Source organism: Erythrolamprus reginae, chromosome Z (genome assembly GCF_031021105.1).
Source record: "Erythrolamprus reginae isolate rEryReg1 chromosome Z, rEryReg1.hap1, whole genome shotgun sequence".
In the NCBI taxonomy this organism is placed as follows: domain Eukaryota; kingdom Metazoa; phylum Chordata; class Lepidosauria; order Squamata; family Dipsadidae; genus Erythrolamprus; species Erythrolamprus reginae.
Window position 1 is genome coordinate 47,874,354 of NC_091963.1, and position 15,943 is coordinate 47,890,296.

General features: G+C 40.1%; 2 protein-coding genes across 3 annotated transcripts in view; both read right to left on the reverse strand.

The window, feature by feature from the left end:
* SCRN1 (secernin 1) overlaps positions 1–1,779 on the reverse strand; it is a 28,232-nt gene extending 26,453 nt beyond the window's left edge. Inside the window, exon 1 of one of the 2 annotated variants that reach the window (XR_011556971.1) lies at positions 1,627–1,745. The gene's annotated coding sequence lies outside the window, so the exon portion shown is untranslated. Of the gene's footprint in view, positions 1–1,626 lie in introns of both variants that reach the window. The other variant, XM_070729795.1, reaches the window with a different exon arrangement.
* A 5,570-nt stretch (positions 1,780–7,349) lies between these two features.
* On the reverse strand, positions 7,350–15,712 carry FKBP14 (FKBP prolyl isomerase 14). The gene is made up of 5 exons (XM_070729910.1): positions 15,499–15,712; positions 15,019–15,238; positions 12,947–13,098; positions 8,679–8,806; positions 7,350–7,968 (listed from the first exon to the last, which is right to left on the reverse strand). The coding sequence occupies exons 2-5, from the start codon at positions 15,207–15,209 to the stop codon at positions 7,810–7,812; spliced, it is 630 nt and encodes a 209-aa protein (XP_070586011.1). The 5' UTR covers positions 15,210–15,238; positions 15,499–15,712; the 3' UTR covers positions 7,350–7,809.
* Between the last annotated feature and the right edge of the window lie 231 nt (positions 15,713–15,943).

The following is a 15,943-nucleotide window of genomic DNA, read 5'->3' on the forward strand; positions in this document are numbered from 1 at the left end:
TTATTTTAAATAGATACTGATATACATAAGCAATGTTCTGGACACGTAATCAATTCAAGTGCAAAAAGATTGAGGAAAAATGCTTTTAGCAGAGGTAATCAGTTATTAAATAACATATTAAAGATTGCAATCTATAATCTACACTTCATTCATTAGAAATTGGCAGCAAAAGCAAAGATTGCATCTCAAAATACAAAATCTTGGCTTTGAAGAATTACAGAATTAATACTGTAATGGTATTTAACAAGTGCATTTACTGAGACTGTTAACACATTGTTTTTCAGGTTATGAGCCAGGACTTTATTGCTCTAATTCTAGATTGCATCTAGCAGTTTTCAAGTTCTTGTTTCTCATTGTTATTGTTATTATTTAAAAGCAGCCAACTGAGACAGTCCTGTAAAAATTCTTCAGATGATATACATATACATCCTTCCGATTATACACACCTACACACAGAATAGTAGTTACACAAATTTTGTCTCCTTAAAGCTAAGTCATACCTTTAAATGAAAGAGATAGAGCTCATTTTACATTATGCACCATGAATGAACTGATTCTGGTTCCATCAGCTGTCAAAATCAGCTAGATATTTAACACCATAATTAAATGGGCATATTGTAATTGTATTGCAGCTACAGTATCTCTTATCTCAATGAATCCACTGTTCATCTGAATTATACACAATCTATAATTTATTCTAGTTTCAAATAAACCCTAAAAATATGATGGAGTGAAGTTTTCTTCCCCTATAATTCTTTTATCAATTGGTGCATTCCAGATGTGTTAAGACTACAATATTTAGAAGCTATGGCAAATGGGGTGTAAACTGGAGAATAATAATGGGAGTTGTCATTCCAACATATGTAGGCTGGACCAGGTTGGAAAAGGCCTGTAAAGCTTCAGTGCATTAAATTTTATATTCCTCACACTATATGGTTGAGCATAATGTGATCTGATATTTGAGTGAAAGAAAAAGATTTCCATGCATAGTCATACAGGTTACACTAAACCATGATTTGTTCGGCCCTGGTGGGGGCCAAAAACTGTGGGGGTTGGTCCATTAAACCATACAGCATAATATCTAGACCCAACTCAGTGAGTTCTGACAACATGCCAAGCCAAATAAAAACTGCTTAGCCCAATGCGTGAACCCAACCTAATGCTAATCCTGATCAAGGCATTGAAGTAGCTATTGTGGAACACAGACCATCGGCCAAAGCTTTTAAAATCACTTTTTGCTAGTGATCATCCTGACATCCTCTCGCAAAAGCAATCACCTACGGCTGAAGCATCACTACCCTAAAAGCTCTGAAGCTCTTTGTGATCCTCCTGGTTTCATTCCAGTAAAAAAAATCCATAAGGAAGGAAAAAGAGAAAAAGCAAAGATGATCCACAATCTTCTGGTCCCCTCCGCGGATCCGGCTGCAAAAGAGAGGAGTGCGGGAGAGAAGCATTGTGAGGCGAATGAGACTGGCGCTGATTGCCACCATCCCAAAGCGCTCCGCTGCTCGGAGCCCGAAGGCTGAAAGGGAAGCGATGCGTAGCAGCGGGCATGCCCGTGACGCCCAGCTAGCATCGCCGAGCATCCTTTCTACTCCTTTCAGCAAGGAAGGAGACGAGACTCACCTCACGGGCTACCTTCCAGACGCTTCCTCGTGGATCTTCCTCCACCGGCGGCTGCTTCCCTTTTTGCGGACGCCAGGGGGAAAGAGGCTCGGCTCCAGGTAACAGCCAGGCTCCCAGTCACGTGAACCACTTTGCCAGCAGCACAGGAGAGAGAAGGAGGGAGGGAAGGCGGACGTCAGCCACTGGGCTGCCACCTCACCGCTCAGTGGCGCCGCCTTTGTCGCAGCAGCTGACGCTCGCCTTCTCTGCGCTGGGCAGAGCGGGCGACAGCGCGAGTAGGGGACTGGAGCTCTTTATTTATTGATTGATTGATTTTGTCCAATACACAATGAGGGTTTTAGTGGGCATACACATAGTAAAATACATGATGAAGTTTATAGAGGATATACTCATATTAAAATATATCTAAGAAAGAATATAAGAGAAGTTAATAGGAATAGAACATATCAATGAAATAATAGAAGAAAAGATATAGGAATAGAAGAAAGGTATAGGAGATACAGGAGAGCAATAGGACGGGAGGGAAGTCACTCTAGTGCACAGCGGTGGAGGGGGCACCTAGGAAAAATCGGCCTCGCCCAGGGTCCGGAACCTGATGGCCGCGCTTCTGAGCATGAACAAAGCAACATCTCAAACCAAGTTGCTAAGTAGGAGGGGAAGGTAGAAATGGTAAAATTATTTCCCTCTCTTTTCTTCCTCGAACCCTCCGAGGTGGGATTCAGGAAAGCTAAGAAAGCTGGGGTTGATGTTACTGATTTGTTTTGTTTTGTTGATTTTGTGGGGTATCAGATTATTGTAGCCTGGACTGCCTGTTGGATTTGTTTGTTTGTTTGTCCAATACACAATACATATTGAAGATAATAGACATGTAGTAATATATATAAAGAAAGGGATAGAAGAAAAGATATAAAAATAGAGAAGATATATGAAAGGAAGAAAAGATATATGAGATAAAGGAGAGACAATTGGACAGGGGACGAAAGGCACACTGGTGCAATTATGCACACCCCTTACTCGCCTCTTAGGACCCCGGAGAGGTCAATCGTGGATAGTCTAAGCGGAAAATGTTTTGTTTTTAGCTGTTTGGGGGCTGCTGTTTTTTATTTTTATACTCTACCAGAGAAGATAAGTAAATAATAACAAAATAATCTGAAGAATTATAGCGATTGTGATGGGAGAGATAAAGCAAATAGGTTGTGCCTACCATCCTTGTCCTATTGTCTTCTTTTGTTACTTTTTATCATTACTTATCTAATGTTTTATTTGTACAAATTATCACCCTATAATTTTTTTGACAAAATAAATAAAATAAAATAAATAAACATGCAAATACGTTCACATGGAGATTCTGGATTGGCTATTTCATAGCTCCATATTAGGTTTGCACTAAACTGAGTGAGGAAATGTGGCTGAGACAGGTCCCCATCACAAACCTTAAACCTTTGTTACTGTGCTGCAAAATCACCTAGTTGTTATAATTGTGATAGCAAAAAAATAAAATAAAATCAGGTATTAGAAAGATCAGCAGGCATATGATGGAAAACACTTGATTGGTTGGTCAAATGTTGTACGATTCTGAAATATGAAATCTTTTGTGGGATCTGCCTTGAAACGTTACAGTCTCAGCATTTCCTATGATGCTCCTTTTTTTTCTTAGCCAGTTACATTTTTTCTAAGATGTTCCATTCCACTTTTACAAACATTTTTAGAGTGTGTGTTTATTGAGTGGGTATGAGGGATTTTCCTATAAAGTGCTTCTGAAATTCCCTAAAGTTACTGATGCTTTCCTTTCACTTTTGACTATGTTAGATAATTTAGTCTTTTATAATGTACTCTGCATAAGACTGTCCTTGAAGTTGTCTGGAAGCTTCGGTTGGTTCAAAATGCAGTTTTGCACAAACCTAGATTTGCACATCTCATCTTGCACTTTTGGGGCACTGCATTGGTTGCCAATTTGCTTCAGGCGCAATTCAAGGTGCTGGTTATCACCTTTAAAGCCCTACTTAGAAAACCATGTTACTTTATTTGAAGAACACCCTCTCCCTACTCAGCCCATCAGGACAAAAAGCAAGCCATTTTTCAGATCCCATCTATTAAGAAAATACAATTGGTGAGACCATGAAAAGGGCTTCTTTCCTATTGAATAAAGTAGTCCTCAACTTGTGATCACAATTGAGCCCAAAATATATAATATTAAATGAGAAATTTGTTAAGTGATTTTTGCCTCATTTTGATTGATTGGATTGGATTGGATTGGATTGGACTGGATTCGTATGCCGCCCCTCTCCGCAGACTCGGGGCGGCTAACAACAGTAATAAAACAGCATATAACAATAATCCAATACTAAAAACAGTTAAAAACCCATTATTATAAAAACCAATCATACATACAGACATACCATGCATAAAATTGTAAAGGCCTAGGGGGAAAGTGTATCTCAATTCCCCCATGCATGGCGGCAGAGGTGGGTTTTAAGCAGCTTACGAAAGGCAAGGAGGGTGGGGGCAATTCTAATCTCTGGGGGGAGTTGGTTCCAGAGGGCTGGGGCCACCACAGAGAAGGCTCTTCCCCTGGGCCCCGCCAAGCGACATTGTTTAGTTGACGGGACCCGGAGAAGACCCACTCTATGGGACCTAACTGGTAATCTGGTCCGGTGCCATTTTACAACTTTATTGTCACATTTGTTAAGTGAACCACTGCAGTTGTTATGTTAGCAACACGGTTTTTAAGTGACTCTGGCTTTCCCATTGATTTTGCTGAACAGAAAGTCATACAAGAGATTACATATCCTCAGGACACTGCAACCATCATAATTATGAACCAGATGTCAAGCTTCCAAATGTAAATCACATAACCATGGGGATGCTGCAACAGTCATAAGTGTTAAAAGTGGTTATAAGTCACTTTTTCAGTGCCATTGTAACTTTGAACGAATATTAAACGAACTGTTGTAACTCAAGGACTGTAACTCATATTACTGCCCCTGCTTTATTATTTTTCAAGACCCTGAAGACATGGTTCAATAACAGGAGACCTCAAGCTGTCATGAAACAGATTTAGTTCCTAGTGTGATTATATCTGTTGCTACCATTAAGAGAGGGGCAGCACTGGTGGGGTTTTGTGTTATGGGTTTTAAATGCTGTAAGCCATCTAAAGTTGTGTAACTGTGTAGATGTGTTAAAATAAATATATAAGTAAATAAAAGTTATTGCCCTAAGACCAAAAGATGGCGAGGATGACTGATAACATAATGGACATATATTTTGGCAGTTCTAATTCTCTTTTTTATATTATATTATATTTTATATTATAATTATAAATTAACTGCCCACCCCTTCCTTCCTTGTTCCCTCCATTTCTCCTTCCTTCCTGCTCCAGATGGAGAGAAGCTTCTGTCTCTCTGATTTTCTCTGCCTTTTATTTCTGCTTTTGGGAAGTTCTTTAACTTCTCTTTCAAAATATTCCTTTCAGGTGCCTCTCTTCAACTGACCTACATTGTCAGTTGAGAAAACATAGTGGAGGCTTTGCCTGAAAGTAGCTTTGGATTCCTTTTCTTCCTCCTCCTCCCTTTTCCCCCCCTGAGAGGTGGATTGGGGGTTTGCTTTAAATTTCTTGGAAAGGCCAATGAAACCAATGAACAATTAAAAAATGAGCATTTATTGGACTTTTGCAAAAGGGCATGGAAAGAGAATTTCTCCTGCCTTCCTCCCTTCCTCCCTCCATTTCTCCTTCCTACCTTCCTTCCTCCCTCCCTCCCTTCCTTCCTTCCTTCATTTCTCCCTCCTTCCTACCTCCGCGGGCCAGTCATACAGCGGGCGGGCTGCATCCGGCCCCCGGGCCGCACTTTGCCAAGGTCTGGCTTAAATCATAGGAATATCACATTCCTGTGTCTACTTTTAGAGAACTTACACTGAAATTGGTAAGAATAATTATAGTCTACATCATTTACTTTCCCTACCAGTTTGGAAGCACGAGTGCACCGCCGTCTCACATATACTTTTTCACCCTCAGGCTTTGTGTATGCGCAGATAGGTAAAAAAAAGAAAATGGTAATGTCTGGGTAGGTGGAGCCTCACACTGCACCATTACAGGTTCTTTGAGCAACAGGCATCTTCTGCTACCAGTACACCCCTACTGGTAGCATTTCTTCTCTATAGACGGGGAATTCAGCCTCACAGTCTGCCTTAAAGCACTCAGGTATGGTAATTATAGGATTCTGACTAGGTTCCTATATAGTGCTAAGCCTCTCTTTAAATTTTTAAGCCATGACTTATTTAAGCTATGCTGGTTGAAAATACACAACTGTGTGTAACATATTGACCACAGGAAGGTTTATTGAAGTAAAGAATCAACTTGCTCAAGAATAAAAATAGCTTTGCATTTCCAAAATTAAGCTACAGAGATATATTGTCTAGGTCAGGGGTATCAAATTGGCAGTCCGTGGACCAGATGTGTCACGTTCAGGCCATGCCCATCCCTGCTTGCAAAGGGGGAAAAACATCACAGTACATCATTTGATGACAATGTGATGCAGCATGTTTGACACCCGTGGCCTAGGTCATTCTCATTTAGCAACAGATGAAAGAGTAATTTTACAGCAGATCCTTGTATTTACAACCTTTACAATTTTGTGAAGCAAAGGAAAGTCAAAGCAAGATTGCAAGCACAGTTAGAATTTCACTTAGCAACCACTTTACTTAACCAGGTTGTTACTAAACAAGAACCATCTGTAAAACTCAGTCAACTTGCCAGAGTTGTTGAATTCCAATCTACAAAGGGCTAAACTTACAGAAAAAGAGCAGAGAAGTAAAAGTCCCATTTGTCCAGGGGTGGGCTGCTAGCCAGAACACTAAATTGTGCTCACCACCACGGCTCGTGAGTGCTAGCGGGGTCAGCATGATTTTGCTTCTGCACCTGTGAAGGTAGCAAAATTGTGCACTCACGAGACACGGCAGTGTGTCCAATTTAGCGCTCCGGCTAGCAGCTCACCTTTGCATTTGTCCCAAAAGTTTCAAATCTAAACTCCCTAAACATAATATAAGGGAAGAACTCAGCAATCCAAACCCATGTCAACATGATGGAACCTAGTTGCCATAAAGGTGGGCCTGCTCTTTGTGCCTGCTCAGAAGCCTGATTATTTGTGTCTTAACTCACAGATAAACAGACACAAAGCAGAATACTTACTTTTAAAGTAATACCACCCACTTTACTGTAATAGGGAAAGAGAGATGGTTCTCATACTAATGGGATTTGATATCTGAACACAACATTTCCTATTGGTATATATAAAAAGGACATTATACTAAGTAAAAAAGTGTCTTGATTTTGTTTAATTTATTATGCAAATCCAGCTAACTGGAATTTCTTCAGTAAACCAAATTGAAAGAAAGCATGACTTACTAAAACCCAATACACCTACACTCATTTTTCAAAATTGGGATCGACAGATTTGGAAAGCAAATAAAATAGGGTGAGTTCAATTGGCAATTTAACTCCAATTCAAAAGAACTGTACATACTGCACTTGATTTATATAGGAGAAAAAAATCATACTAAGCTACAATTTTGAGATTTACTGGGTTTTAAGTAAGTCTTGGACCCAAGAACTAACCCCCTCCTTAATTGCTTTTATTCTTTTGAATTGGAGAAAAGAAGTAATGGTTTATTTAATAAAAACTACTATAAGGTCTTAAGTTGTTTATATGAGACACTGTAATATCTTCCAGTAAAAAGCAATGTTTTATTTATTTATTTTACAAAAAATGTTGCTGATAAAGCAGGTCTTTGGTCTTATATAAATTGTACAAACCATGAGATCTACTAGGACATTGTGACAACTATCATTTAAAATATTAAAGAGTTCCAAAAGTACACAAATGAAATACTTGAACAAAAGGTGTATTCTCAATAAATATTTTAATACAGATAATTGCATTTTTGATAATATTTGTTTTTGGAAATATTTTAATTCCATGTTCTTCAGGACCTAATACTGCTTTGACCCAAATAAAAACTTTAAAAATATTTCAGCCCTATATCATTTGGCATCAGAAAAAGATCTTGTAGAAAAATAGGTGCTATAATTTATGCACACATTGATGAGTAACAGCTCTAAAACCTTTTTTAAAAAACATTCATTTTTCAAACTGTTGCTTTTTTTCAAGTCACCTTTTCCAGAATAATTCATAGCTCATCATGCTTATAAACAAATTCTCTTGCAGATATAAAGCCATCATTGTCCTCATCTTCTTTATTAAATATACCTTTAACCAAAGTATCATGGTGGCTTGCATTAATCGGTTCACCCTGTCTTTCAAATTCCATCTCCAAATATTTTTTTACCTTTGACACAAAGAAAAAAGAACACATTTCAAAATCAGAGATATGCATTTAAGATCAGATAAGCACAGACTACTAGAATGAAGTCACCATTATTAAGAGACCTTTTTTAGTATACTTTATAGCTCCATATAAATATTATCCCTTTGTTAACTGGCCAAAATGTAGGATGAACATAATATAAAAGTAGATTCATATATAATCCAGGACTACATATTTATTTATTTAAATTGTATGCTGCTCATCTTACCAGAAGCGATTCTGGGCAAACTTACAATTAAAACATCCTATAAACATTTATAACAATAAATAAAAATCAAAAATAGAACTAACTGGGGTGGAAAGGAGTGCATACAGGCAAAGTGCATACAGAAAGGGGATGGGATATTATCTATTCCACTAACCACTTCCAAAGTGCCACATTCCAATTGGGATCTCAAACTAGTTGGCATAACCATGTCTTCAAGGTGTTTTGGAAAGCAGAAACAGTGAGTGCATACCCAGTTCTTGATTTATCTAAATTGTCCCTCATGTAATATGTTAAATAACTGTGCAACAGAACTTTGAAGGAAGGAATAATTGTTCAGTTTTAATGTAGCTCAGTTTGGAATAAAAATTTTATTTATAGACATTACATTTGCATAGAACTTCAAGAGAAATGATAGCTTGGATATCGTTCTTCTATACACAGCAGAATATATTAAAATATTTACCTCTTCTTTAGATAGCTTCCAATCATCATTGAGATCCATCTCTTGAAAGGACTCGTGAGATCTTGGTCCATTTCTGATTTCTAAAAGGTCAATGTGGAAGATCAGTGTACTTTCCGGTGGAATTATTCCTAAAGAAATAAATAAACAAGAAATATATAAAATAAAGATCACATTAAGCCTAATACAGTGGTACCTCAAGATACGAACCCCTTGTCTTACGAACAACTCGTGATACGAACCCGGGGTTCAGAAAAATTTTGCCTCTTCTTACGAACTTTTTTCGAGTTACGAACCGGCGTTCGGAGACTGCTGGGAAGCCGCTCGGCTGTTTTAAAAGGTGACAGCCGGGCGGCGGGGCTTCCCAGAAGCCTCCCGAACGCCGGTTCGTAACTCGAACAAAGTTCATAAGAAGAGGCAAAATTTTTCTGAACCCCGGGTTCGGTTCGGGAGGTTGCTGGGAAGCCCCCCAGCCCGGCTGTCACCTTTTAAAACAGCCGCGCCGCTTCCCAGCTGTCTCCCGAAGCCGAACGCGGAAGTTCGGCTTTAGCGTTCGGCTTCAGGAGACAGCTGGGAAGCGGCGCGGCTGTTTTAAAAGGTCGCAGCCGGCCTGGGGGGCTTGCCAGCACCCCCCCGAACCCAGCTCTGTGAAAGGGAAAAAAGTTGTGATAACGTAACAACAACTTGATGCTGTGAGTTTGACACCCATGGCCTGTGGGAATGAAGCCTAAATTAAGAAGCTACTTAACTAGTAACATACTATGTAGCCTGTTTCTTCCTTAAAAGTTTCATCAGCGCCTTAAACTGATGGTGTCAAATTATGAGACAGAATGATTAGTAGCCAGACATGCTAAGAGATCTTGTAGCAGTTAGATATGTTGGTCCATGTGATGTTGTTGTTTGTGTAGTAGAGAAGCTAGAAAATTACCAAGGAGAAAGAGAGGAGGTGGAAAGTAAAGGCCAAAATAAAGACCAGTAGTTGTAGAAGTACTTGGTGCTATGAATGTTATGCTAGGAGAGTGTCTCCAACAGATTCCAACATCAGAACAATTTGCCCAAAAGAATGCAATGCCCGGAAAAGCTAAGATACTGATTAGAACCTACAAACTCCCGGGAGTTCGGTGGAGGACCAAGAATTGAGGAAGACACCTACCGTATTTTTCGGAATACGCACCAGAGTAGAAGACATACCTTAATTTTTGGGGAGCAAAACAAGTAAAAAAACAATTCTGGAGTGGGTGGGGAGGGGGACACAACAGCCATAGAGATTCACAATTGTCCCGCCCGATTCCTCAAATTGAGTTTCTTGAGACCTTGATTTGGAGATTTTTATTTATAAATTTTGGTGGTGATGTATACTGAACTGCTGAGCAGTTTCTATCGGAAGACCCAAGTTATTTCAATACCTTGATTACTATTTCAGGTTTTGTGTGCTCAGGCCAATGACTTTCCTCCCCATTGTTGCTGTTGTTGTTGTTATTATTATTATTATTATTATTTATTAGATTTGTATGCCGCCCCTCTCCAAAGACTCGGGGCGGTTCACAACAGTAATAAGAAACAGTGTAACAATGGGACAAATCTAATAATAAAAATATATAAAAACCCCAACAATTAAAAACCATACAGCACATACATACCAAACATGAAATATAAAAAGCCTGGGGTAGATGTCTTAGTTCCCCCATGCCTGGCGATACAGGTGGATCTTAACTTGTGAAAGACAAGGAGGGTGGGAGCCATTCTAATCTCCGGGGGAGTTGGTTCCAGAGGGCCGGGGCCGCCACAGAGAAGCTCTTCCCCTGGGGCCCACCAAATGACATTGTTTGGCTGACGGGACCCAGAGAAGGCCAACTCTGTGGGACCTTATCGGCCGCTGGGATTCTTGCGGTAGAAGGCGGTTCCGGAGGTATTCTGGTCCAATGCCTTGTAGGGCTTTAAAGGTCATTACCAACACTTTGAATTGTGACCGGAAACTGATCGGCAGCCAGTGCAGACCACGGAGTGTTGTAGAAACGTGGGCGAATCTGGGAAGTCCCACTATAGCTCTCGCGGCCGCATTCTGCACGATCTGAAGTTTCTGAACACTTTTCAAAGGTAGCCCCATGTAGAGAGCATTGCAGTAATTGAACCTCGAGGTGATGAGGGCATGACTCCCTGTCCAAGTAGGGCCACAACTGGTGCACCAGGCAAATCCGGGCAAATGCCCCCCTCGCCACAGTTGAAAAATGATGTTCCAATGTTAACCGGATTGTGTGGAGACTAAAAAAGAACATCGTGTTTCAGGCAGTGGGTGGTTCTGGCAGGCACTGCAGTCCGAAAGCACTTTCCTCCTAGATTCCAAAAATGGGGCATGTGGAGATCAAAAAAGAGCATTGCATTTTGGGTGGCGGGCAGCACCAGTTGCAGGTCCCATTTTTGGAATCGAGGGGGAAAGAGTTTTTGGGTAGAAGCACCAGCCAGAAGTGTCGGCCGCCTGAAACGCGATGCCCTTTTTTGGTCTCCACATGCTCCATTTTTAGAATTGGGGAGGGGATTATGGCCCTGCAGCCTGGAAACACTTTTCTCCTAGGCTTAGTGGCGAGCCATTCTGCCTTTTGCTTCCTGCACAGCGCCCACGTCACCAACTAAGTCCCCACCTTTCCCTGGCAACGAGTGGAAGTGAAGGTTCTTGCCGCCTGGAACTTCCCAAAAATGCAATGTGCAGAGGCTCAAAACTTCTGAAGGGTGGGGGCTGGCGGGTGGGTGGGACTACATTCGGAGTGTAAGGCACATCCAGTTTCTGACCCTCTTTTTAGAAGTAAAAGGGTGCAGTCTTATACTCTGAAAAACATGGTAATAGCCAAAGAATGAAAAAGAATGTGTGTGTGATGTTATTTTATTAGAATAAGTTACATATGAACCAGCGTTATAGTCCTATATGAGAAAAATAATCCTATTTATATCAATGGAAGGTAGGGAAGGTCTATTGGTCAGTACTTTGTAGCATCTCCTTTGGCAGAAATAATTGCTTCCAAAAATCTCCTGCAGCCAAATAATAATCTTTTTAGTTTTGCATTTGGATTCCCCACTCCTTCCTCTTTCTTACGGAATGCTTCTAGTTCAAATGTCCTTCATACTTGAGATTTCCCCAAGATGTTCAGTATTATTCAAACTTTGGGCTATGTTAATACAGTGGTACCTCTACCAAAGAACACCTCTACTTAAGAACTTTTCTAGATAAGAACCGGGTGTTCAAGATTTTTTTGCCCATGTTTAAGAACCATTTTCTACTTAAGAACCCGAGCCGGGAAAAATTTCCCAGGCCTGGCCAGTTTCCTGCCATTCCGCCCTTTAATCCCAGCCATCTGGGCTGCCAGAGGAGCCTTTTGGTGGCATTTAAGGAGGCTTTGGCAGTCCAGAGTGAACGAAGCATTTTCCTTTCCTGGTGCTTGGTCAGGGAATAAACCTCTGCCAGGGCCGAGAAAAAAGAATTGCTCCCTTTGCTCTGAGCAGCCGAGGAGTCACCATAGCAAAGGAAAGACGCCGGCTACAAAGCGAGCAAACAAGAGGAGAGGGGAGCCCTTCAGCATGGGAAGGAAGAGGCAGCAAGTAGCAGCAGCAGCAGCAGCTAGGGTATGGGAGGCGGCCTCGCGCCAGGTGTATGGGAGGCACGTGCTCCTCCTCGCCGCCTCAGAATCCCTCTTTTTTTTCTTTTTTTAGACTTAAAGTTTTGGGGGTTTTTTTTATTCCCCTCACCTCACCTTCTTCCGCTCCAAGTCCTTGGAGAGGGGCGGCATACAAATCTAATAAATTGGATTGGATTGAATTCCTTTAGCAGCGACTCTCTTCCTCCTCTTCTTCCTCCTCCTCCTCCCACCCAAATTCCGAGCTTTTATTTCTTTCCTAATGGGTTTGCACGCATTATTTGCTTTTACGTTGATTCCTATAGGAAAAATTGCTTCAACTTAAGAACGTTTCTACTTAAGAACCTGGTCACGGAATGAATTAAGTTCTTAAGTAGAGGTACCACTGTGCTATGTACAAAACAGTTGGGTTTGCTATATATAGACAAGTTAACAATGGATGTTTGAATGTATTGAAGTACTATAGCTTTAAGAGGTAGTTGCAAATTGCCATAAGAGGGAGCCAGAAAGCATGATTCTCTTTCTCTCTACTAACCATGCAATTGTATTATGTAACCTGGGTAAAGAGATAAATATTGGTAGCATATATGATTTTATGAACCATAATCTTATAATTATATGATTTTATGAACCTGAAAATATTACCTTTGCCTTCTTTTCCATAAGCTAGGGATGGAGGAACTGTTAATTTGCGCTTCTCTCCTATACACATCTGTTGCAAACCTCTGTCCCAGCCTTGGATAACTTCCTTTATACCAAGAGTAAACCATGTTGGTTGGCCTTTATTATGCTTGTGACTGAAACAAATAAAACATTCCCTTAGGACATCCAGTTGGGGAAAAATTCTGTTGCTGGATCAGAGCAGAGATTTAGTATTTCAGTACTCTGTTCATGAAGGCTAAAGCCATCCTATTCTATTTCTTTCTAGTAATTCACATGGCAAAGAGAATTACAGGGTCCCATGGGTTATTTCCTGGAATAAGTACTATAAGCCAAAGCACTGAGGAGTGTGAAGACTTCCAGTCATTGCTGACTAAACTCAAGCAGTTCTCATCCATGGCTTTGCTAGGTATGGCTGCAGGAGTCGTAATTCAGCAATTTCTGGAGGGCCCTCACCCCATTTCAAACCAGACACATAAAGGGGGACAGGTTTTTAGATATTTGCTGTTAATAGCAAAAGCTATTAAAAATAACACAACATGTTACATTAATGGATAAAAATATTGAATGTCATTAATATATAAAGATATTCCAGAAACTATAAGCATGCTAACCAGCAGAGATGGCAGAAACAAGCAATATATTTGACAGAAGCTGAACCCAATTACTGGAGTCAGTGTCAATAAATTGCAAATAGATACGACAGCTTGCCACAAATATGTTTTTTGTCAATTTCATTTGTAGTAAAACACAAAATCTTCAAATTAAACCATGCTCTAATCACAGAAAATTAAAAATGTAACTGATTTTGTGATAGATGTAAATTTACAAGATGTTTAACATTAAACATCTAATTCACAAGCAAAATGTCATTTCAGAATGTTTTATGACATAATTAGACAACCGGTGAACCATTGGGTCATTGTTTCACAAAATATTTTTTACCTTAACAGTGAAACAGAATGACCAAGGGCAAAAAAGCAATGGGAATGGGAGCCACGTCCAACTTCCTACAGCTGACTGTCTTTCAGCAACTGATAATGTAATCGTACCAGGCCTCCAGAGAGGACTAGAATGAGGTTAGTCTACACTACAGTACTTGATTTCTAGCAGTTGAAGGAGGGTCTGGTCTCTGGAGGTCTAGGGTAGAACTGGTTTACAAAAGCTTCGGATGACAGCACAGAAGCATGGAAGTATTCACAACTCTTCCAATTCCTATCCCATGGGAGTCATGGATCTCAGTTTCTGGATGTACAGTATAATATTTCTATAATGTATTCAAGGTACGTTGAGGTACTTGATTCAACAATTGTTGCCATATAATGCACTGCTTCACCCAGTTAAAAGTTACAGATAGAAGAATTTAGTTGTTGATAATTTAAACTTCTAAAGAGTACAAGAAGAATACTATTAAGAATACTTAATAGTCCATGGAATTCTTGTGCCTCTTCCAAGGAAAACAGCAGATAGAAAACTGATTTGTAAGCCATAGAATATTCAAGAAGAGATAATTCCTGAAGCAACTTTTTAAAAAAATAACTCTCTCTGTGTTGCTCATACACTTTCAGGGATCATGATCCATAAACTAAGAACACTTGTATTATACTCATTTATACTTATAAAAGTATGATGGTACAAAAAGAAAGGAAGGAAAAGAGGGTTCTTACTGAAGTTAACCAGAAATTTGTTGCTGTACTTCTGGATTTACAGAAGCAAAAGTGCTCTTATCCAAAAGAAAATCTCACAATTCGGGGGGGGGGGGGGGGGTTATGACCCAACTGACAATAAATCCACAATACCCTAAAAGCCCAATATTCCTATAATAAGGCCACCAAATATTTCCAATTAAGACTACACCATACATTATGATTTTGCATATTAAGGATGGGCCACTTTTTCTGAGCCAAGACTACAGTTAAGGACCATATGTCAAAGAATATTGAGAAAAGCCAAGGTATCTTCACTATGGTAATACTTTTTTCCATTAATACATCACATTGAGCAAAAATGGGATTTATTTGGTTAGTATGTCTGCATTTGCAGAACAAATAACTTACGTGGAATGAAAGAGTGATCCATCTTTCTCAAAATATGCATCATAGTGCAGCAACATCAGGTCTCCAAACTTGGTCTTCCTTTTGCAAATGAAAGGTTTATGGAGAACTTCGATTTTGACTTCTGGTTCTGGAATGAGCGCACCAGTCACCAAAGCCACAGTCGCAAAGAAAATCCAAAGGGTACCTTCCATTCTGGTTACCTGAAGATGCGTTTTTCAGACTGAAAAAACAACCCACATGATCTTACATGCACCTGGCCAATTTTTTTTTAATCCAACAATTCTCAAATAGAATCTCACATTACTAAGAAATGATTTAAGATCGCTTTATTATTTTTTTATAAAGCCCTCTAAAGTATATTTTTTAACTTTACTTTCTAGTGTACTTAAATTGTATTTCTTGAAATTCTACTTGCACTAAAAGCGGAGATAGAGAAGGCTAACTACGGAGTCGAGCTTCCTCCCAGCCTTTGTATCTCACCCGCTTTCAGACTCTTTCTCCAGATCCGTAGACGTGGCAAACGTGGTCTTAAAATCTTCAGAAAAGCAGGCAGATGTCCTCAAGCATTTGTATCCATTTAATAGCAACCTATCCTCTTTCTCCTTTCTGGTTGGCTGAACGAAAGGGATGGGTTTTACACCAGCCACTCCATTGGGAAGGCTGACCCGTGGAAGCTCTCTCGTCGCTAAGCGACGATTGGTCTTCCAAAAATTCTAGCGAGAGAACGCCGCGCATACATTTTGGAATCCCTCAACACAATACCGCCGGCTTCGAAATGCCATCGTAGGCTGACGCCACGCATGAATCCGGATTCTCATTGGTTCCCAGGAACTCATCTGCTCTCTTGGTGTTCTAGCCACGCCCTTTTTCAAATCACATGTAAACTTTGCATTCAGGAACGTATTTACGTAATTCTGCGGAGTGG

Coding starts and splice junctions, on each gene's coding strand:
- FKBP14 (XM_070729910.1), bottom strand. CDS start 15,209: ATGGAAGGTACCCTTTGGATTTTCTTTGCGACTGTGGCTTTGGTGACT. Junction 13,099..15,018: donor GGATCACTCTTTCATTCCAC/GTAAGTTATTTG, acceptor TATTTGTTTCAG/TCACAAGCATAATAAAGGCC. Junction 7,969..8,678: donor GGAAGCTATCTAAAGAAGAG/GTAAATATTTTA, acceptor TTTGTGTCAAAG/GTAAAAAAATATTTGGAGAT.